This window comes from Amblyomma americanum, chromosome 11, assembly GCF_052857255.1.
Source record: "Amblyomma americanum isolate KBUSLIRL-KWMA chromosome 11, ASM5285725v1, whole genome shotgun sequence".
NCBI classification, from domain to species: Eukaryota; Metazoa; Arthropoda; class Arachnida; order Ixodida; family Ixodidae; genus Amblyomma; species Amblyomma americanum.
In genome coordinates this window covers 14,477,013-14,500,752 of record NC_135507.1, presented here as the reverse complement: position 1 = coordinate 14,500,752, position 23,740 = coordinate 14,477,013, and the positions used below count along the sequence as shown (strand labels likewise).

The following is a 23,740-nucleotide window of genomic DNA, read 5'->3' as shown; positions in this document are numbered from 1 at the left end:
CAAAAAAGCGGTATATATTTGGTGTGACAAATAAATAGAAAGGCAAAGAAACGTTTTCACTTAAATGGTGTCTTGCGTCAGCAAGCAGCGTATAAATAAATATAATATAATTGAAAGCACATTAATAATCTCGTTTCAACTCCCTGTACTGCAAATGTTCGCTCGTGTCTTGGATCACAGAGGACCAGCTATTGTGCCGTGTAGTGCTGTCTACATGTGGCATGCCATTTCTGAAGCGCTTGTGTGCTTGACTCGAAAGAAGAAGACTATTCTTTTTTTACTCTTACTTGCGCGATGTTTAATCGGCCTTATTCATAAGATATATTAGGTAGCTATGCGCTCCTGTGTAGCGATGAATTTCATCATGAAGTAATAATCACGCTTCGTCGGGCACAACATTGATTTTAGTCATAAGCACCACATGAAAGTAATGCTTGTGGTTAATAAGCGAGTGCTCTGGATAACACGCAGGTGGACCGGTAACCGTCCGTGTCGCTGGCAAAATCTTCGAAGTTGACCTGGAGCTGCTCAAGAAGCATAGCTGCTACTTCGCGAAATGCTTCCACAAGCTTCCGCAGGAAGCGTTGAAGATACCGGTAAGAGTAATTGCCTGCATCGTCAAATTCAGGAGATTCGCCGAGTGGTTGAACTCTTATTGAACGCATTTTTTTTTTGCTCAAATGGCCGCTTTTTGCCTGAAAAAGTAAGAAATGAGCTTAAACTGGCTTAAACAGTGCTCGTTTGAGTATGCCGTCATACATTTTTGTGTTTGCCATCAGATAGATAACTAGGATGCGTATTTATTCCTTTTTATCGCTGCTGCTGATAACGAGGAGCTGCGCCTGTATCCCTAATAGAAAAGTACCCGCTGTTGGTCTGAAAAAAAAAAACACCGTTTAAGAGTGCTCTTTCTTCGGCTGCGTGATGTTGTTTGCCTAGGGGAAAGGAATCATAAGTGACAAAGTGTACACCTCAGATCAAGATTTTTAGTACCAGATAGTTTCCTTAACTGAATAGTGCAGCACTCAAGCCATCCCTAAACAAGAATTTGTTGAAAGGCGAAAGTAGATTTTTAGACTTAGTGCCCCCTAAATGTTTTAGTGTGCTCTTTTTTCTGTTGCGTGATCCTGTTGTCTAGGGAAAAGGAATCCTAGGTGATAGTGTAAACCTTTGATCAAGATTTTTAGTACCGCATCGTTTCCGTAACTGAATAGTACAGCGCTAAATCCATCCCAAAACAGGAATTTATTGAAAGACGAAATTATATTTTTAGACTTTTAGTGCGCCACTAAAGGCTAAAAGCAAACCATATAATATGAAAAGGTTTGACTAAGACTGTATGTGATGTATTAAGAACAAATTTCTCTGTAAGCAAGCGGAAGAAAGTCTGAAAATCATTCACGATGAAAAGCTTAACATAAAAACTACCAGACTTGTCACTACCATTCGGTGGCGCAGAAGCGATGGTGAAATCTGCACCGCACCGTCAACGTCTTTTCTCTCCTCCATCGTAACGAAAGAACTCACTCAAGCAAAGAAGGAGCGCATGAGTGCAGAAGTCATATTTTCGAGAACGCCTGTATGTTCCCGCTTAGAGAACATTCTCATGCGACACCAGGCGAACGCAAGAGTTTTCAGTGACGGCATACCACGACGCTCACAACGCCGAAAATGAACCCGACAGATCACACAAAGAGACCCTTCTCATACAGTTGTCATTGGAAAAAATCATTCCGCGCAGTTGGCAATCCTGGGTGTTCCGTCATGAACGGAATCAACCATTGATGGGGACTTGCATTTGTGAAATCTAGTAGAATCAACACTGCCCTAGAAGCCTCAGGGTGCGCTCTCAATAGCTTTCGCCCTGCTATCCCCGCAGTTGGAGCTGCAAGATGTCAAGCCCGAAGTGTTCGAGGCTCTGGTGCTCTTCATGGAAACTGGCTTCCTGGACGCCGATCCGTATATGGCGTTGGACATCTACGAAGGAGCCATGTTCCTGGGGGTCCATCGAGCCATCAAGGAGATAAAGCGGGTATGAAGCTAACATACTTCAAGGGCAGTGTGCGTTGTGCAGTTCGAGGAAAAATTGACCGCAGAACTTCATAACCATGCAATCAACCTTTACTCTCGTATGACTGAAAACGCACCTTTTGTTCTGACACCTTTTATTGTATACGCATTGTTCGTTTACCGTTTCTCCTGAAATCAACCACTCATCGACGGTGTGTATGTCCACCGTGTTAATAGCAAGCCATGGTCCCCCGATGCATCCTCTCATTCTCAGAGATCGATATACATTTATTACTAACGCTAGACTTTACTCCTATCGGTCCCGTTCCTGTCCTTCCTGCTCCAACTGCGCCCCCTTCCCCCCTTTGCTAGACTTCGACCTCAACACAGCAGTCCTGCTAACACAGGACCTGTCTAGCGCCGGCCAATCTAGGGCACGAGCTTCCCTCGGAAGTCCACGGCATGGATATTTCGAAGGCTGAACAAGCGAGTTCTCGCTCCCTCTCTAATCATTGCATTCTTGCTGTCCGCAGATAACTCTTATCGGATCCAAGATGGAGCGTCTCCTCGTCTGGTACCGCACCGCCAACAAGGGCAACAACGCTCGCGACCGGCAGGCGGCGCTGCGGCTGGTGGCGTCACGCTTTGACGAAGTGGTGGCCGACGAGCGCTTCCTGCGGCTGTCAGTCGCCGAGGTGGTGCCCCTGTTCAGCTGCTCACGCCTGGGCACGTCAGGGTGAGCACACTCTCCCCCTCAGGAAAGCAATGAGAGGTGAAGGAATTGGTATCCTTCCATACCATGAACCTTTCCCGCATAAAAGAAGTCAATCGTTCAGTCAATGTCTTTTAACAATTGTATTACCGCAACGCTTTACATAGGTTGCATAAGAAAGCTTAGCCGGACAAGTCACTGACAGGCCGTTGGAGTTCTAAGCGAAGTTTATGCAGGAGGCTCCAGGCATCAAGTAATTACTTGGCGAAAATATATGAAAATGATATAATACTTTCTCAAAAGGCCTGCGAACGGGCCTTTTCATACAGTAGTTCCCAGAAGGAGGATAAATAAATTATATCAACAGTTAGGAGGCGTTTCCATGCATGAAGTAAAACTGGTCGCAACAAGGGGTACACGCACAAAAAAACACAGCAGAGACAAGCGCTCACTAGCAATTAGTGTTTCACGTTTCCCGCAAGACATTCTTATGAGGCTTCACCTAAAGAAGAATGTTCTCTGAGAAAACAATGAGATCTCGTTTTTTTTTCGCACAATAAACGTTCAAGATATGCACTTTGCCAATTAGACTGCCCCATCTCCGAGTTCCTCTTGAATCCGCCCTTGAAAGTATTAACTGTCGTGAACGTGCTGGCATCCTACATTCCAGTGAGCACCTCCCCCTATCTACACCTCTGACGCAGGGAGGTGTCCGTGTTCCTGGCTGCGCTGCGCTGGCTCAACCACGACTATGTCAAGCGGCAGCAGTACCTGGTGCAGCTGCTCAAATGCGTGCGTTTCTCGCTCATGAGCCGCGAGGAGATCGTGCACTGCTTCCACCCACCGCTGCTGAGCAACATCACTCGGTTCCCCTCCGTCGCCTTCATGGTGCTCGCCGCATTCGGGTACGGGTCCCTCATTCCTGTCCGATCCTACCGGTTCCTATCAATTCCCCGTAGGGCCCATACATCGAAATCCGGCAGTCTTTTTAATGCAAGACTCAGACGTTAGCAGACTGTCGCGCCACCTACTGCAGTCAGACGAACTATACTCGACGCTGCTCGGAACAATATTATTAAGGGGGGAGTTGCGAGATGCCGCCGATAACTGACTGTCCTGCCCTGAAGTGGCGCTTCCGTCTGTGCACCTCCAGGAAGTTTCCGCAATTCATTCTCGGGTTTTGATTAGGAACCCCGTGGATGCTGGGGCTGAAGAATTCTCTCCTATATCGGCTGGTAAACTGCATGAGTGCGAGGTTCTTTAACTGCACCTAATACTGCGTAGTAACACTTCATCATCCAACTGCCTTCCCTTGCTAGCTTACCGAATCTGTGTACGCACAAGCTATGCAGTTTCACCCACACAGGCGGCACGGTACATCTTTTGTGCAGCTTGGGGCAGATCATTCGGCTCCAGCATGTCAAGCGACAGTTTGCGGAGTTCATAACCTGGGACACTTCAGTGGGTTGTTTCCTTGACGCCGAGGTTTTTAGCTGTAGTTGCTCAGCTGATGTGAATGAGGTCGGTATGAGAGGTATGCTCGGCGTGCAGGAGCGCATACCTGATGAAGGCTCCCTGATAATCCTTTAGCAGCACGCTAATTTCCAGTATGTTTTGTGTTGTCCCCATTTGTGAGCGACAGAATTAGATTTCCAGGCATACTGCAGCGTGCACTACGAATAAATTGTTGGAAACATCTTCATTCAGACGAAGACCCTCCAGCCACATGTTACAAGTAGGGTTACCTGAAGTATGGCTGCTGAGTTTTTCTACCTCCATAGCCCACTGGGAGGATTAGGACATTTATGTGTGCATGTGTGCGTAATGCAAGCCTCCAATCTCCTCCAAGCCTTTTAACCAATTTTTATTACTCTGCTTTGTCTTGCCCCGCTCCGTACTCACACCGTTGCCTCATGTAGCCCTAACAGTCCGCTAGGTTTTGTCCTTAATCCTATTCAAGATGGGCGGTAGCTTCGAAAGTTACATGCGATAGCACTCTTCAGTACCTCAAGCTTGTTTAAGTAATACCTCTTAAAATGGACCTTCGAGAAAACAAAATAAAGGAAGAATGAGTGCGGTAATTTTAATGTGGTTGGAAACGTTGATTATTATTGTTGGACTCTCCACTATACTCAGTTCTAAAGCGGTGCATTAAAAATAACGCGAATTAAAGTGAGGTCTTTAAAGCAGACTATCTCTTCAAGGCTAGACTTTGTAAACCGATTGACAACTAACTAGTGCTTTGCGCCCAATATCTAGCGTCACACAAGAATAATAGATATGCACCACCTTGTGTATGCATGCAGATATGACATGAAGCATGTTTGCACATGAAGGCAGTCTTTTGATGTGCGACGAGTGGAGGACAGAAGAAGAGTTCAGAATCAAGCCTGTCGCCTTGGTATCTTGCACGAAACTCATTATCAAGGCATGTATTTCAGGCTGGTAAAGCCAACATCTACCTACAATATCACTAACTTCTCCATGGTGCCCTGCGACGTGCAGGGTAGTCTCCTTGCAGGAGGAAGGCAGGGAGCACCTGCTGTCCAGGTTCGCCAGTCAGCCACGGACCTTTCTCTGTCCCAAGCAGGATCCTCGGCAGCCAACTCCTTTGTGGGTGCGTATACATATATTAGTGTAGGCAGAAGAAAAAGAAAGGAAATAGTGTTTCCCAGCCCGCGGGTGCGTATACAGACTGAACTGGGCGGATAAGACTGGTTACCCCGTTTTATTGCACTGCTTGGCGATAGAGAGATTGGGCACCCAATGAACGCTGCGGCCTATTCTACCGCCCTCTATCGACGAATCGAAAAGTCAAAGGTCAAGTGGTGCGACATTATGGTGAGCCACATATGGCAAGGCCTATAGCCACACTTGACCTCTGGCTCACTTGAAGGTCAACCGGCAACGCACGGCGAAATCGGCTTTATCTTGCGTAGTGGAGCTTTCGCTTAAAAAAAACTATGTTCCGTAAACATACAGCGTCATAGAGAAATCGTGTGGCAAAACGCAAGAATGGGCTTCGTTGCTTTGTTATAGTACATGTTAACGCGCACAAAGCTTCACGTACTAAAGTAAACGAAGATTGCGGAAGATTCCTGAAACGATACTTCCATAAGCTGCGTAAGTTCTCTGCTGCCTCAACTAAATGAACTTTTTTTTTGTGTGTAGCACGATAACACCCTCTATTTGACTTCTGAGGCGAATAAAAACAAACGGCGAAAAACCGGGTTCTGGCTGGAATTATAAACAATTACACTACCTTAACTTGTGCAATATTTCGGGGGTGACATCTAATTCTACTACTTGGGACAGTTGTACTGTGGGTAAAGTCTCCAGGACGCGCAACTGCCTATCTCGGCGCATAGGCGCAAAGTGTGCCAATATTCCGCCCATTTCACTAGCACACTTTAGAGAACAGAAGAGCAACGTTCACATCCGCAAGTGTGACTTGGAACCACCGGCTTATAACAAAGCTACACGCATAGGTTGCCGGTTGCGTGTCTTGTTGAAATTTGTCCCCGATGGTACAAGAGGTCTGAAGGTAAATGCTATCAATCATCTAGAACACAACTTTTTTTAAATAAACGGAACATATCTTGAGTGTTTAGTTCTGCGCAATTTTAGCTCCGTAAAACGAAATTAATTGGCGATATAATTTGAGAGACTGCACAACGTTGTCAAACTACTCGTCGTACATTCTTGTGCATGCCGCAGCCTATTCCCGCTCCACCCGAAGGCAGCGTTGCCCAAAGGCGCCACCGAGCGGCCACCGTGCTGCAAACAGCCTGGAGGTCAAAGATGGCGCGCCGAGAGCTGGCCGCCAGGCGCTGCCGGGGAGAACGCTCTGGCATATCAGCTGGTAAGGCATCTACACGTAGAAAACTTGAGCTGTACGCATGCGGTACCTCTTCTGGTCTGCCAACCCTCGACGTCGTCATATGCAGCTCTATCCTCGTCCGATCCGATGAAAAGTTCAGCCTGTTAGCGTTGGTCCAAACACATATATCAACTTTCGGTGCTCCCGCGAATGTACACACAAAATCTGTCAGCCGTCAATCCATCTGTTCTTCCCAATTTCCCATGGTCTGTGCTACGTGCTACGATCAATTATTTATGCTGATAGTATGATTGTTTTTCAGCTAATTATTAGACTGAAGAGCAACAGTATTATCCATACTCGCTATACGTCTAAATTGCCTGAATGTGCACAAAAGATGCAAAAGCAAAGCCAGATAGTGCATAATACAACATCTAATACATAGTTTACATAAGAAGGATCAGCATCAGGCTGTGTCCACCCTTCTGCTCCGAGTTGCGTAAGCGTGTTTTTCACCGCTGAATCTGCATGCCCGGTAGTTAATTGGCCACCGCTTGCTTTTCGCGCACTTTCAGATGCTGTGGAGAAGGAGACGACAGCCGCGACGGTTCATGCGCAGCCGACGTCGGCTGAAGTGAGCCCCCTGAAGGGTGCCCGTGATCCCCATGGCTCGAAGGATTCGCAACTAGCCAAGTCGACCGGTAAGCGGATCTCGCTGAGAATGCGTTGCTCGCATGGAATAAGGACACGCAAGAGATGTCAGCGCTCGAAGGTTTAAGGAAACTCTTCACTGCTTCAAAAATGATACGCACCATGGTAGCCCCTGAAAGCTGAGCATTTCCTTTTAGGCGCAAGAAAAGCGATTCCAATCATACCAACCATGCATATCACATCTTGCAAGCGAAAACAAATGATATAGATGTATAAGAAATTAAAACACACTGCAGAATATGAATATGGGAAAGGAGGTCGACCAAAATAAAAGAAGCAGTGATAGCACATATAGGATAGAAAAAGTTCTTTAGTAGACAGCGAGAGGAACTCACATGTTTTGACTCCTGAGTTCCTAATAGCAAAGAGAATTTCGGATAATATTCAATGAGCAATACTAGAGTGACATGTCGTGTAATGGACCCGCACTGCAACGTAAATTGAAGACACAAAAGGTAGGATTTAGTGCCAGACGCGACTGGTCTGCAGGCGGGATCTCATAGCCTTATTATGCGCAATAAGCCTCTTGAGCACGAAAAAACAATCCAGAAACATGTAGCTGACGTGTCCTTATCTGTCTTAACTGGAGGGCTTTCACTCCTCGGACGAACGGATTCAGGAGCAGTTCAGAACTTTGTAAGGGCGGCTGAGTCGCTGATTCCATCATTGTAGCCGGAAATTCTTTTAATTGGAACCAAAATTTCCTGTGTCAGGCCCTTTTTCTTCGCAGCAACTTGTAAATACGTAAATTTAAAAACATATCCAGTAATTCTGGACAAAAGCATTTCCGAACGGGAAACCATTTATGAACGCAATTTTTTTCATATAACGTAAGATTTCAATTTAACAATATATATATCCGCAGATCACCCAATGGCAGTTTAGCATTCTTTATTAACGTTTTTGCTATCATCAAAAGCGTTGTCCATTGGTTTTTCTATGGCATCCTTAACTTTCTGATGCGACCGATGGAAACATTAAAAAAAAAGATTTCTCTACATATCAGAAGAACGGGCCATTACCTTCAATATTTCCATAACATTATATTACAATTTTTTAATATTCAAAATTTTTGTCCGAGAATGTTGGACATGCGTACGACAATTCCCACTCTTAAGGTTGCCTGAAATTCCGTAAAACTTTATTTTCGCGAGATTCAACCGCTCAGATTTTCTGAAGAAGAGAAAATTTCCCGAATGAACATTACCGGGCTGGATGAACTACATTGTTCCTCATGTGTGACTGTCAAGACAACGCATTGTATTATGTTTCCTTGTCCAGAGAGCATGAGCTCTGACTCTTCGACAAAGACGATGCCCAGTCCTGTCAGGGAGCCCTTCACGCCCATAATGAAGGTCGTCATCAAGGACGGTAGGTTCTTGCCTTTTGCTCCAAACGAATCTCACTTTTCTCGGTGTGCGTACTTTGGTCAGTTCGTTGCTTCCTAGAGAACCTTCCAGCGCACAATATGCTGTTACGTCCAGGGTGCTAGTCAAAGTAGGTTACTCCTGTTTCCAACCAGTTTTAAATGCTGGTCATAAGCTGCGCACTGCCGAGTAGAAACAGCACCACGTAGACAATAATATGTGAAGCTAAATTAAGCTACGGCTTTTTTGTGTGTGTGCGTGGATGCAGAGCGCAGCGTCAAGGACAAGCACGGGGATAAGGCGGAGGATCCACTGCGTTCACAGGCCAGCCTGCTCAAGTTGTCGCCACCGCCGAAGAAAGAAGACAAAGGTGAGCCCAGCAGTAGAAAGAGACGGCAAAAAAGCACGCACATAGCTAGCTCATCGCACCTTGTTGTGCTCCCCAAAATTGCAGAACTGTTGGGTGAAACAGCTGTCGATGAAAAGGCGTTATTTAAAGGTCACAACATTAGAAGCCCTATGGGGATAAAATGCTTCTTCGGTCATAAAATTCGCCCATTGGCTGGAGGGAAAATTGACGTCACCAGACCGCAGCATTTTGAACTGGTTGGATAGAAGTGAAGGCACTATACCGAGGCATTCCCATTCTCTAGAAGGAAGTGACGTCGCCGGACCGGAAGTGAAGTCACTAACGGCGAAGGCATCATCAGTTACTGCTAATGCTACCTCACTGCCAACACAAAATGGAATTAGGTGTCCCCGTGGATTTTCTTTATCTTGTCGCCAGTTGCTCGTCAGTATCTTGTCCCAGTTGCTTCTTCAGCAAAGAAGTACTAATGTCTTAAATCTGCGGTATTCACGTTGTCCAAAGTTTTTTCTCGACGGGAGGGTGGGGGGCAGGGGGAGCTGTAGTAACATCCGTGTCCCCCAATGTACAGCCCAGCCACGCTTTCAAGCGCTTGCGCTGGCTGGCTTATGCATCTAGTACATTGCTGCTGATGTGGTAATATTATGAGTATCCTTCCTATCAATCAATTAACTTCCTTAACTTAATTTTTTTCCTCATGCAGTGAGGAACCCAGAGAAGGCAGCCGCAGCGCTCACAAGACAAAGCTCTGGCACATTCGCCGTTGACTGGAACCAGGCTACAAGCCAGGCACCGACCAACTCTGCGCCCGTGGCGCCGCAGTCTCAGAACCCGCCGCAGCAGCCGCATCAAGACGGGCACCTGCAGCAGCAATCCAAACAGCAGACAGAATCCCAAGTCGGCGCATCGACAACGTCCGTGTTCACGGTGCAGATCCCGAGAGAAGCGCAGAGGGAGGTGGCGAGCACTGCGTCGATTGCCCAGGGCGAACCGCAACTTCGAGTACTGCTTCTCGGAAAAAGGTCCGCGCTCTGAAGCTTTCAGAGTCCTTGCTTACTGAAACGTGTATGTAGGTTTGAATGGGTCAGCAAATAGGATTATGGCCACTAGGCTTCGCCTTATAGGATTAACGCCCCAAAGCGACTCAGGTTGTGAAGGGCGCCGTAGTGGAGGGCTACGGACATTTTCGACCGCCTGGGGTTCTTAACGCGCAATGACACCGCACGGGACACGGGCCTCTTATCATCTTGCCTCCACCAAAATCCGACCGGCGCCGGTGGGATAGAACTCGCGACTTTATTGTACTTTGCGCTGTCAGTGAACGTTAATGAACCTCAGGTGGTAGACGTTATTCACAGCCCTCCACTACGACGTTCCTCAGTGCCTGAATCGCTTCAGGACATTATCTATAAAGCCGAATCAACTGTGCCATAATCCTATTTGCTGACCCATTCAAATCTGTACACATGTTTATACAAAATTTTCACTCAGCTGAGTTTACCTGTGCCAGTCCTCTGGCTTTCTCTCGCTTTTGTTGCAACTATAGGATACGGTATTGTGAGGCAGTGAGACGCCGGGCATACGCTATGTTGGAACATTTTCGCGAGGCAGCGCTGCCTCCTTCGGCCTTCGTCATTAGATATGTACGCATTCGCCTTCCACGAACGACTTCCCTCGGATGCCCCTTCCTGTTCGCTGGACTTCAATGCACCTTTCACAGACGAAAAAAAAGAAAACCTGCGAAGTCGTTTCAGTTTCCATCCTTTCGCAGTGGGATATGTCGTGTGAATAGCATGCGACATGATGAAGGGGTCAGGCTTGGTTAGTCCACCGAGAAGTCAGGCACGATTTATTTGGCGGGCTATAAGAAGGAGGAGGTGGGAGGGGGGGGGGGGGGGCGTTTTTGGTCCTCGTGTTCACCGGTTTCCTGCATATGTGGCCATAAAATTAAAAATAGAAGCAATGGAAAAGGCTTCGATGAATGACATTTAGGCTCCCGTCCCTGGCTTTCTCGTCACCGTCGTCGCCGTAACCGGTGGGTGCGTTACTGTCACGTGACCTCAATGTCCCATGACCTTCTGTCACGGCCAACCTGGGTCGCATAAGCCTACGGGTGGCTCTGTTCGGAACAGCCGCCTGCCAGAGCCCAAGCAGCACAGGTCATCGGCCCAATATTGCAACAGGATGGTCCCATCCTGGTCCTTTGTAGGGTCGACCTTTACCTATACGGTTCCAATGTTGGGCCAATTACTTGTGCTGCTTGGGTGCAGGGGTGCATCACTTGACCCCTACACCAGTGCGCCTGGAATATATCCCCAAAACTAACCGCCTAAACATCTATCGCTGAACATCGCGTTACACAGTCGTAACCGTCCTGTCAGTTTCTTTAGTTCCCCTTGAATTAAACAATGAGAGAAGAAAAGGAAATTACGGAGAAATACACGGCGAAGTAGTTCTCACTCTGGAAAGAGATTATAGGGGTCGATGGAGGGAGACAAGCGTAGGCGCACACTATGCATTGTCAAGGGCTCGTATGTGTGAAAATATGCAACCTCTTTTTGCTCCTATGCACGGTGTCTTAACACACCAAAAGCCTACATACTGCAGGTGTTTGTGTCGACCGTGAAAAGTGCAGTTTCGTCGCTATCCGAAGTGCCTTTGAACGCCAGGACAGCACTGAAGTTGCCAAATTAGCGCCGCCAGTTTATAATGCTGAATGTTTTTTTTTTCTTGCAGGGAACGTAACAGCGCCATTCCCATGCAACTTCGACAAGGAATTCGACATGAAGAGTAAGTTGCCGCATTTTTGTATTTTGGAAAACTTGCATCGGTCCCGAAGGCTGTAGGTACGAAGAAATGAAAGCTCACCACGCAATATTCCTTAAAAATCTTTCTCCACGTTCTTTCAAGCGCGTTCTCTACACCGCAGCGGTATTTTTTTAAGGCTGTCTTGTTGAGTGGACGTCGAAGGTGCTGACGCAGATCGGTCGCCTGCGCATAGTCAAACTCCGTTTTAGTAGCTTAGACCTGGGTACCCATTTCAGAATTTTCGCATATGTAGAAAATAAAAATCCCTGAGTCGAATTCAATCTATTGAGTAGAAACCGAACAATGAAATGCGAGTGTCAGAGCCTTTATTTAATTTTTGCATTGCACCTTTTATAATGTGTTAATAAATGACCACGAAAAGCAAGGCGCGCGTCTTTTGCGACGCCTACACAACCAATTTTCATTCGTGGTCCACAAGCTGTCTCCAACTATTTTGCGCTGAGTACATTGCACGTACACAAAGAAGAAGAAATAATAACAATTAGAATTATTTATGAGAAAAGGAAAGTCGCAAGGACCGTCTCCCTTCACGGCGGACACCTTAACCGCGTCATGAAGAAATGGATGCAGGTAGTGAAAGAAGGTGGAAAGAGGCAGAGTAGGAGATGGCTTCAAACAAGACCACCGACGGCGAGCGACTCTTAGCAGTATTACTCCATGCGCTTGACCGATGGGACCAATACGCCCCCTTTTATCACTGTGTCCGCATTGAAAGCCTGAATCCTACTTCAATCACGTCGTGAAGATACGGCGTAGATGATGTTGGTAGCGGAACTACCAGAATCCATGCCTGCGCGAATCAGAATGTGCACAATCGCAAGCACAATTCCGCAGCAACACTCGCTTTTTATTTACAAACATTTGTTTATGAACAAAACGTTTTGTTTACTAACTTGAAGATTTACAGGACGCACAGGGAGGCATTGCAAAGTTATGACGACACATGCACCGCGTCGCATTGGACGCAGGCTTCCAGGAGACCGCCTCGTCCGCGGGCGAGTTCCCATCTCGGGCACGATCCCCATCAATGAGGACAGCTCGTTTCAAGGCTCCGGAAAGGAACATCAGCAGCCCCACCAGCTACCAGACGGTGCAGACGCGAAGCGGTAGGCATCGGACAACTCCTGCTAGCCCGTGGTGCATCAGCGGAAAAATGTTGATTTCCGTGTGGTTGAGTTAACTGATTGTTTACACTCATCGGTACTGTGCAATTTAAAGCGTTTACGTACTGTCTAGAACAGTATATTGGTTATGTTCCGTGTGTGAGTAAAATGTAAACTTATGTTTGCCCTATCAAAGCATGGAACAATGTGAAAGCTGTGGCTTCGGCTTCAGGAAACAGGGACGTCCATTTAATGATTGTGTTCTTTCAACGCTCTCTCATGTGGATAATTGCATGAGCCCATGGGGCCTTTTAATGGAAAGCTATTGTCGTTCACTAAAAGGAATTTGGTCAAGTGTTAATAAAGTATTGTCAGCTTCATTTCAAACTTGCCTCAATCCTTCCCTCCTGGCTGCAAAGAACTTAGAGGCGCCATTTTATCAAAAGCCACTCACAGCGTCACTAATAATTCCTGTCTCTGTTGGGTACATAAAAAAAGAAACAAATGATGGACCAGAATTTGGCTTTGTTCATTTTTCCCGTCTCAAGAAGACACGTCTGTTTCGTGTGTAACGCAGCCTAATGTATACTCTGAGCCTAGCGATATGTTATGTCCCACTTGTGGTGTTCGGGCCAGTCAACAGTCTTAGGTTTTTAGACAACAAGACCAAAATAAACGAATGACGCGAAAAATTAGGCGAGAGACTTCAGCAATACGTCCCACTTGGGAAATAATTGCTGGATGTCAAGAGAGTCGCAGCGAAGCGCAGTGACTTTTGATTCGAGTCTGCTCTCACAAAACGGTTCATGGAAACAAGGTAGGCATGGTTCTGTGATGAATTTAGGGACTAAGTCTAAGAACTAAGGGACATTTATTTGTTCGTACAGAACAATTTGCGGCTCACAGCTTTTTTCTGGAATCCTCACTAAGAAGAAGCGGGACTGATCGAGTATGTCTATAGCTTATGGACGCTACTGACTAGATCCGTTCGTTATTTGCAGAAGCAGCGTGGGGCTTCCCGGATGAATTTGATCGCAAGTGTAAGTTACGTTCTGTGTGCATTTCTTGTATCTTCAGCACCTTTCTTAACCTCTGGTGCATTACTGAAATTCCTATCGTGATGTTCATGCCAGCCGCCATCATGTTTGAACTTTTGCCGGGAAAACGTCTGCGAAAATTTTTGAGCACACAGAAAATACCATACAAATTGTAGAAGGTGTTCCCCGTCACAACCAAGTTTCACAAATAGGAATCGATTTTTACTGTGCGCTGCTTTACTGGTTACTCTAGCTTACAAGGCTGACCTCTCTAAATCGCCCTATAATTTTGTCCCTCTGTCCACCCTGGCTCTCACTTGGAAGCAGAGCACGACCTTGCATACAGTGAGCACTGCAGCAACGATCAGTATTCAAACACAATACTGACAGATAGCAGCCACCATTTTTTTTACTATATTAAATCATCCAAAATACCATACCCAGTGAACTGTACCCAATTTTCGCGCATGCGAAAGGAACAACGAAAACTGCATTTGAAAGCAGCTACTGGAACATAGCACTAGTTACCCTGAAAGTAAAATTTACTCGCGTCTTCCACTCTCCTGAACCTCTTTTTGACTATTCGATGCTGATTTGTAAGTTTGTAATTACTACAACCAAACAGTTTCGGTTGTACCTGCTGCAAGTGGAGTGATAGGAAACTTTTGATTCGCTCGTAATCTTATGCCATTAACCCTGGTGACTTCCTGCGCTGTTATGACCGGAAAAATTCTTCGATGCAGCCCACAACCGGCATTGGACGTACGACGCCAAATCCATGTTCACGAATTTGTCGGGCTCCTTCGAAAGTCTGGATCCATTTGGGCGGCAGCAACACGGAAGTGAGTTTTGTGGATTATACGCAATGATATTTAGAAGGAAATTCAATGCGATTTTTTTAGAAACTAACGCTAGCCCTTTTTTTCCTTTTGTTTACTGTTCTGAAATGCCAGCTGTACAAAATTAGGTTAATATTGAGCGGCATGATGAATGTGGCTATTCTTGATGGACAAAAATGGCTGATGACGAGGAAGAGTTCGCAAAACAATCGCAAGACATAAATTAGCTCCGAGAGGATGAAAACCATCTTGCTGCGGCGCATATTTTTTAGCAAAATGGTGGTTTGAGCTAGTTGGTACATATTCACAATTTCACCAGCGCTGCGACTAGGAACAAGAACAGAGAAGGAAGACAAGGACAAGCGCATATTTTTTAGCATCCGATGTAGCTTCTTTAATTTTCGATGAAAGATCGACATTCATCTTCAATCGCTACGAAGATCTATGCACAACCTATGGTCGCAAAGAGACGGGGCATTAAGAACTGTGGTTCACAATGTGCTTTGTGTAGCAAAGAAGATAGCAAGGGATTGGATGAAGCTATGCCATTTGCGAGACACAAAAGATCATGTGATAAAAGCAGGCAATCGCATTTGGTCGTCCTTGTCGGCCACCACCCTCTTTACGCTGCGGCCTCGTTACGGACACACGCCTTTCATTGCCACGATTTATTGGAGACATTTTGAATAGGGAGACCCCATCGATTAGGAACATAGCGGAGTGCCATTGCGCATGCGCAGGAGGGGCGTTGTACTGCGCATGCGCTCCGGCACCCCGCTATGACCCTAATTGATAGGGTCCCCCTATTCTAAATGTCTATATGCACCCCTAGCTTCCGACGTTCAAAACCTTAGCGGGGTGAGTCCGTAGCTGCGGGGTGAGTCCGTAGCTGGCGGTCGGATGTTGTTTGCAGATGCATCGCGATGTGATTGCCGCTCCAGACGTCCTCAGTAGTCTGTTCTCTAAAGACTTCAGCAGTAGCTCGAGCTACAGTAATCTTCTCGGCCCTTGATCCCTCACCGAACACAATCCGAATGAGGCTGCTCATTGGCACATGCCGTTTTCGCAGGCTCCGTAGCAGTGTTTGATAATCATGACGTAGATACGGGCAGAGGCGATTGAAAGTTCGGCACGTCCCCCACTGCGACACAATTAGTTGTCAAAATTAAGTGGCTTCTTATATTGCACCCGGAACCCGCTTACGTGCGTCGATTCGCAGGTGACGCAGCTGCGCGGCTTTCCTTTGCTATGAACCTGTTATAATTTAAAGCGTGACAGAGAATCGGCGAAGCGAAGTCTATATCCCTTCAGTGAACGTGCGGTACTTTGCAGCGATAAAATCGGCAGTCGTGATGGCGACAAGAACGGTAACAGTTACGACTGCGGTCGAGCTCATCTATATAAAAGAAGTCGCATGCTTTTTTGCACGTGATGTGACTTCCACTCTCTCGTGCATGTCGGCAGCAGGGGAGGCGCAGTTATGAAATGCTGCACCCCGCATTGAACTAACGCCCTCTATCGCACGGCGAGCAGACTTCGCCCTCCCGCCGAGTATGGCCAAGCGCATGGGCCAGACGGAGCTCGCGCCGGCCATTGAGCAGCCCAGCATCCTGGTCACGGGAGGCCTGAACCTGGACACTGGCATCAGTGAGTAGCGCGTCGTAGCAGTGTGTGTGCAAGGGCTGATAATCATGCCAATAATAATATGTCTCTGAGAACCGCTTCATGACCAGGTTAGTTCATACTTGACGGCATCTTGCATAATATACAGAGCACAGAAGGGAGGATGGAAAAGGCACCATAATACTGTTACGGATTCTGCAATCGCGAACTGCCCGCAACTGCATGCGTCTTGGCAAATGTTCCCCGGGGCACACCGATTGCTACAGGGACAGCCACAAGACAAGCAAGATGCTTTCACTATTTGAATCCGCACTATTTGGCCACAGTTGTATCTTCAACATCAGTGGCGACAAAGTCAAAAAGAATTCAAGTCCTCACTTCTATATAACCGCTATTCAAGAACTTGCTAGCACAGTTCAGGAGCTGGCACGTTTTTGTACTTAGCAGTAGCAGCTCTCGATTGGACGGCGCTCGCTGGCAAACCGTTCAGGGACGGCCATTTAGAAGATATATGAGACGCGTACATCACAACTGCCGTTATGCTAGCCAGTCAGTGGCCAATGACAGGATAGCAAACGCTCATGAGCACCGATTCGATCTCAAGTGTGAAAACTTGGGAATCCATCTGTGAGGCTGAAATCCAGATCGAAACTGAAGGCCGACGGCATCGCCTGCGCAGTTTACTGGATAGCTGCCCTAGAGATCACTTTCACTCGAGTGCTTGCGACCATATATGCTAACGCATAAGGACGAATGGCTAGTGAGTAGGCGTTCATCATCCTTACATGTCTGTCGGGTCGTGCAGGTGCGTCCGTGCTGGCCTTCGACCCGTCCTTCAACACGGTGCAGCAGTGCAGCGTCCTGCCTACACCGCTGCACCACCACCGGACCGTGCTCGTCGGCTCTGACGTGATAGTCGTCGGTGAGTGCTGCGGGAGAAACGGAAGGAGCGTTATTAGGCAGAAGCCAGAAACCCCTCGTACAATGCCCGCTTAAGTGATACGTCCAGTGTTCCCTCAGCTCAGCCCAAGGTCACCGAGCTCAACTTATTCTGGTGATGTACCCTGGAGTTGCCCGCCAAACACCCGAAATATAAGGGGTTTTTAATGTTCCCGCTGTAAAAAAAAACAGAGGTGGAGACCATCTTTAGTTCTTAGCAAATCAAGGTCCTTGAGACAATAGTTCCACGGTGCATGCTGCGCAGGCGGCATGCTGGAGTCCGCGGATGGTCCGTATCTGTGCACGCGACGCTGCTACCGACTCAACGTGGCTAAAATGCAATGGAGCCGCGTGGCCGACCTGAAGACTGAAAGGGCCCATCATGGCCTGGTGCACTGCGACGGACGCATCCTGGCCCTGGGGGGACTCACCATCGGACGCAAGTAGGCCCACGAAATTAATACTTTAGTCTGAGCTAGTGGGTTAATTTTTGTAATGTGCTGTCGTAGACAAGAATCTTGAGGACGCATGAAGAGCAGTCTAGGTGTACGAAGTGCCGTGCTTTCCGGTGATCACCTCATCTGATTAGCAGAAATTGCCGCACGTGAGCCCAACATTCGCCTCCACAAATATAGGTTGGAGCTACCGCCTAAATACAAAGCTTTCAGCTTCAGTTGCCACTCATACACGTTGGATATCTTCAGTAGTGCATGCACATCTCACACAAAAGGGAAAGGGACGACACTCATGAGTTGGTTGTAGCGGAGCATGGCCGCTCTCACATGGTAGTTAGAGAGCAAAACAGAACAAGATCGAGGCAGCAGATCGACAGTGAGGAACACCGGCCCTTCAGTCCGTGCAGTTAGTCGAGAAGGGGGATTTATGTTATCTCTCATTTAATACCACTAGACCAAGAACCAACACAGGATGACAGTTCAGCGCCACTGCCATGGGTTCGTGGGCATGGAAATCTTAGTATATAAGATTTTTTTTAGGGCGAATGTTCTTTATGGGAGGTTTTCCGTGGTCATATCAGATCGTTTCAGGTGGACACAGGGGCGCAACAAAAACACACGGACATAGAAGTAGACAGGGACAAGCGCTCGTCCCTGTCTACTTCTATGTCCGTGTGTTTTTGTTGCGCCCCTGTGTCCACCTGAAAAGATATGAACCAACACGCCCAAATACAAGTACTTCTGAGTTATATCAGATCGACCCCGTAACGCGTTTTTTTTAAAGCTTTCGTGATGCAAAACTAGCCAATCTGCACGGCCCAGGTGGCGCATATTTTTTGGCAAACACTGTGGCGCAGCTGTTAATTATTGCCAGCATGAAAACTCTTAATAGATATTCATAGGGCCGTATGCAAGGATCAGTTTTCCGTTTTGCATTTAGTATTCATTTAGTCCTTTGACGACTGTTGATCGGTGACGTAGCCGCGACTTTAGGAAGCGACCGCACCACTAGCTCATTGGCGACCCATTGGCAGCAACCGGAGTGTGCTGCGAGTGGTGAAGGCTATCGTCGACGCGGTTATGTGCTAACTTCTGTCCTTTGTGACCACTTGCTGCTTTCGTCTGAAGATGTCGTCACGCTGATGTCACGCCAAATGAAATGGACAATAGATTACCGATCCTAAGAAAATATGACCCCTGAAATGACTTGCAGGCGGTTTCTGGAGGCTAGCACGTGGTGGCGCCACCTATAAGCCTAGAAATCAGCTATGCGTCTCGCATATTTTTTTTTTCACCATATCCATATATCGGCAGCGCTGTGCAGTTCACCCCAGTGCCATAAGTGATGCGACAGTCAGCCAACCTTCGAGCTGTGGACCTGCTGGAGTGCCATATTTCGATCCATGAGGCTTATCGTGAGTTTCGCGACGGGTAACATAATCCCGCTGGTGACGCTTGGTGCCGCCGATTGCGCAGGCTGGTGTCCAGCATGGAGTACTACGACATGAAGCGCAACAAGTGGACCAAGATGAAAGGGTCCCTCCCTCAGCCCATGATGGCCATGGGAGTGGCGCTTTTCTGCTCGCTCGTATGGATTGCTGGCGGCGTCGTGGGAAGCTCTGAGGACGACCTGGCTTGCACCGCGGCCGTCCACTGTTACGACCCCAGGACCAAGACGTAAGCGGTGGCAAGCACCACTGTGCTATCTGTAGGTTTACCATACGTATACGAATCATCCGAATCGATCGCCAGCACTCTACTGAATGGAAACTGACGCGTAGTGATTTGTGAGCATAGGTCAAGCATGGGTCTACTGAGATTTCAGGAAATACGATAAACGCCCTCAGGATTACATCATACGTAACATTAGATCCCTGCAAAGCCGTGCTGTTCGCTTCATTTTTTCGGACTATTCCCCGTACACCAGTGTTACATCTTTAAAAAATTGTGCCGGATTTGATCCACTATCACTACGACGAAAACACGGTCGACTACCTCTGTTTAACAAGCTTTATCACCACGACGTTTTTCATGACGCCTTCTTTCAGCCACCTTGCCACATCTTCCTCGCCGTGACCATCCTTTCAAAGTCAATCGCCCAGTCTGTCAGTCATCACTTTACGCACAATCATTCATACCTAGAACCATAAGTGACTGGAATAACGTACCATCAGATATTGCTGTCGAAGTTCACCCAGACAAATTTCACAAAATGCTGCATACTCACATCAGAATGTGACGCACCTGTGCACCACTTTACTTTTATAGAGTTAGTAATCCTTCTTTTGTGCTCCCTCGAATACCACTACCTTCTTCCAGATGTTTCTTTTCCATCCTTTTTTTTTCTTTCTGCTTTGTTTTTGTATTCTTAATCCCAGATGTTTGAATTTTAACGCATTCTATTTGCGCTATAGTGTTGCTGTTATTGTTTATTACTGTACTTCAAAATGTCTGTATTTTTCTCTCTTTTCTGTTTCGAGCAGAGTGTTGTCAAAGTGCTTCGTGTGTCCCCTCTATTTAATACCCTCCCCGGAGGGCCTTTAGGGTATTTGAAAAAATAAATAAATAAATAAATAAATAAATAAATAAATAAATAAATAAATAAATAAATAAATAAATAAATCCCTTAGCGATCAGACAACGGAAACGTCATATTCGTATTTAAAACATAGAGTACTGGGAATAGAAGCAGGCACGTAACCAAGCTTTGTTCCCCAGGGATGCACAGACTCACCAGTGAACGACAAAGGCAACACAGCCCTGCAGCCAAACACAACCATGACACTCATGGCACTTTTAGGGCGCGAGAGTGCACTCTCCCAGGACCATCCCCTTTCGGCAGCCTTTTCTTTGGATGCCCCGAATATGTTCGTTGTTTAGCCCCAAGCTGAGGCACACACGAAAGCAACCTTGGCAATTGAGAGTTCCTGTGACTGACTGCTGTAGCACAACGGTGTTGTAGCGCTGCCGCCGGCAACCAGATCTGCACCGTGATAGCACAGCCTTCCGCTCCTGGTGCACAAGTTCGTTTGGAGTTCACTAAGCTGATAAGTTTTCAGATGGAAAGTTTTGGAAAGTTCGCTTCATTTTCTACCTCCGGTTCGCCTCCATGTTCGCCTGAGTTTGTCCAGAACAAGACTGAAACATTCCATGCTGAGCCCATTGCAGCACGACGTCTACTATTGCGCATGCGGATTTTCAAGTTTTTCCCGAAGCGTAAAGAGTTGTCTTCACGAAGTCATTGGTGCTGCCTATCTTTTATATCCGTGCAGGATATAATTGTTGGGCCACTTCGGGCTTACGAAAAAGGATTGCTTTTCAAACACTAGAAATAAAGATAGACGTCGCGAAGTTCTACGATGTGCCTTGGATGTACAGTCTGATGCTGAAACTTTTTCTTCTCTCACGCCTTGCAATATTGTAATAAAGGACATTGTAGCTTAGTTTTCATTGCCGTAACAGCTACAGATTATAACTGTAACATTAATCACGATTCAATGCATTTTTTTTGTCGAAGTACAGGGCTCCAATAGCGTGAACGTAGAAGCATGCCGCGTGCGTGAATTCCAAAAGTTTTTCAGCCATTCATGTTATTTTTGTTACATGCAGGGCTTTAAATATGCACGCACAAGTTTTAGCCTTTTCTCAATAGTAAAACATTATGCTTCTCTGAAAGGGATAGTGTTGGTCTGAAATTCCAGCAATCGCTGGCGCCGCACATTTGTTCAGTGTGCGCGCTATATGTACTCAAGTGCTGTCCGCATTTCGAGCCTCTATATGCCTTCATGTGTGTGGCGCAGTTGGACGTCCACCATGCCCCCGCTGCCCAGAGCTCGCGCCTACCTGGGCCTGCTGTGCACTTCGGGCAGCCTGGTGGCACTGGGCGGCTCCCTCTCCCTCGACCAGTTGCAGCACGGCAGCGTGGCCGACGTGCTGCGCCTGTCTTCAGACCAGCGCGCCTGGGAGCCGCTGCCATCGATGCCCAAGGCGTGCCACAGCGTGGACGCCGTTGCCTTCGGTAATAGCATATGAAGCGTGCTTTGTAAGTGCATGCTCGTGCCTGTACGAAAATGTAAAGCTAGGCTATAGTAGGTTAAGTGTACTTCTAGGATTTGTGAAGCGCCACAAATGCGTTGGCAAAGGACATGCCACACACGGGCACTTGTGGGTTCATGTCCTGCCCATGTGTGTCCCGACAAACATGGGCAGAAGGACACTCACGGACACACGTGTACTGCCCTGGGATGGCATGTGGCCACAGCGGTCGTCCTTGTGCGGCCCAGGTTGCTCTTCCCAAGCGACCAATCATTAATTTCTGACACCTGCTACGTTGGGCAGTTTTCTCACTATCCGGTGGGCATGTTGTGATGACGCCGCAAGACCACGTGATCTACTTAGGTGGCCGACCTGCCTCATATAGGTCACTCTCGGGGGCCACCTGCCAGAGCCATGCGCATAATCTTTCGCTCACAACGACGATGCCGACAACACCTACACCAGATTTTCTGGTGAAGAGGGCCTCTAACGCTATCACGGTAAAATAGAGCTGCAGCACTTATGCTCACTCGAGGTCCTATACTCGCTCTGGGAATGCAATGATGTTTGTGTATGATTGTCCCTCTCCCGTGGTCGTGGTCAGGCGAGTCGCTGTACGTGTTCGGCGGCATCAGCGACGGACACGTGCTGGCCGACGTGCGGCTTCTGCGCGACGGCCGCTGGTCCCTGTGCGCCCACCTGCCGGCTTCAGTGCTGGGACCCAGCGTGGTGGCCCTGCCTGGACCCCAGCACACCCCTCAACAGGGCGGCGATGGCTCTGCTGCGGCCGCCGAGTCCGCAGAGGCCAGGTGAGGACGAAGATATGTGCTTCTGAGAGCTGAAGGAACTGGCTGTGTTTCGTGGCCCGCTGAAGCGCTCGAGATATTAAGCATTTATAGTCCCCCCAGGACTTGCAGCTCTAGAAAAACATTAAGATGTGCAAGAGGCACATTGGGCATCCTCGGCATGCAGCACCAGATGTTCTATGGATAGATCATTTTCTCTGACGACGATCATATTTTCATGATAGGTTAAACGCGATGGACCACTGAGGTTTAAAAGCTGAGCCATGTGAGTTCAAGAATCGAAAACGCCTATATATATATATATATATATATATATATATATATATATATATATATATATATATATATATATATATATATATATATATATATATATATATATATATATATATATATATATATATATATACCACATATGCAGGAGGAGGTACAGATACCAGTCTACATTGAATGCTTGGAATATCGTTAGCTCAGGACAGGCATACGTCGGCTATATGCGCAGAGCAAGGAACTAAAGCTTCTTAACTTATGGCACAAAGTGTAAACTGCATTCAAACGCCTCAAAAATTGTTCGTATCACATACAAATCACCATTCAAATTTGTTCAATTTGTGAAATAATTACAAGTGATACATAAAACGTATGCTAGCTCAGAGATAAAACGAGCATTTTGCCTTCTCTAAAACGCAGGGCGAGCCGCAAAGATGAAGACCTCATCATGTGGAGCTGGCACAACTTCTGACCCCCCCTGACCAGACTGAACGAGGAGGCTCTAGCCTTATTCGTCTATGTAGTTAAATACAGTTTTGATAAATTAGCATCAGTATATAAACATGTTTCTCTAGATGCCTTCCAGGCGAACCACATTATTATGAAAAAAGTTTCTTTTTTTCAGTTTAAAATGCCTAAACAAATTTTCACCTTTGAATACGGCACTGGCGACCGGGAATGCCATTTTGGGATGCCGCAAAAATTATTTATGACCCTTTGACGCCGGAGTTTTAAAATAAGGACTCTTTTCTTAACCAATTCTATACTCTCATCCACTGAGTAATTGGTACTCCAAGCAAGTATATACGCACACACA

The 23,740-nt window shown here is 47.0% G+C and overlaps 1 protein-coding gene across 1 annotated transcript; it reads left to right on the top strand.

The window, feature by feature from the left end:
* The first annotated feature begins 9,979 nt into the window (after positions 1–9,979).
* LOC144109912 (beta-scruin-like) lies at positions 9,980–23,440 on the top strand. The gene is made up of 12 exons (XM_077642679.1): positions 9,980–10,009; positions 11,724–11,777; positions 12,785–12,922; positions 13,921–13,959; positions 14,700–14,798; positions 16,329–16,442; positions 17,224–17,340; positions 17,623–17,800; positions 19,289–19,489; positions 21,613–21,830; positions 22,452–22,656; positions 23,344–23,440. Exons 2-12 carry the CDS (start codon positions 11,771–11,773, stop codon positions 23,393–23,395), a joined length of 1,368 nt encoding a protein of 455 aa, XP_077498805.1. The 5' UTR covers positions 9,980–10,009; positions 11,724–11,770; the 3' UTR covers positions 23,396–23,440.
* The last annotated feature ends 300 nt before the right edge of the window (positions 23,441–23,740 follow it).

Coding starts and splice junctions, on each gene's coding strand:
- LOC144109912 (XM_077642679.1), top strand. Junction 13,960..14,699: donor GGATGAATTTGATCGCAAGT/GTAAGTTACGTT, acceptor TCTTCGATGCAG/CCCACAACCGGCATTGGACG. Junction 19,490..21,612: donor TACGACCCCAGGACCAAGAC/GTAAGCGGTGGC, acceptor TGTGTGGCGCAG/TTGGACGTCCACCATGCCCC.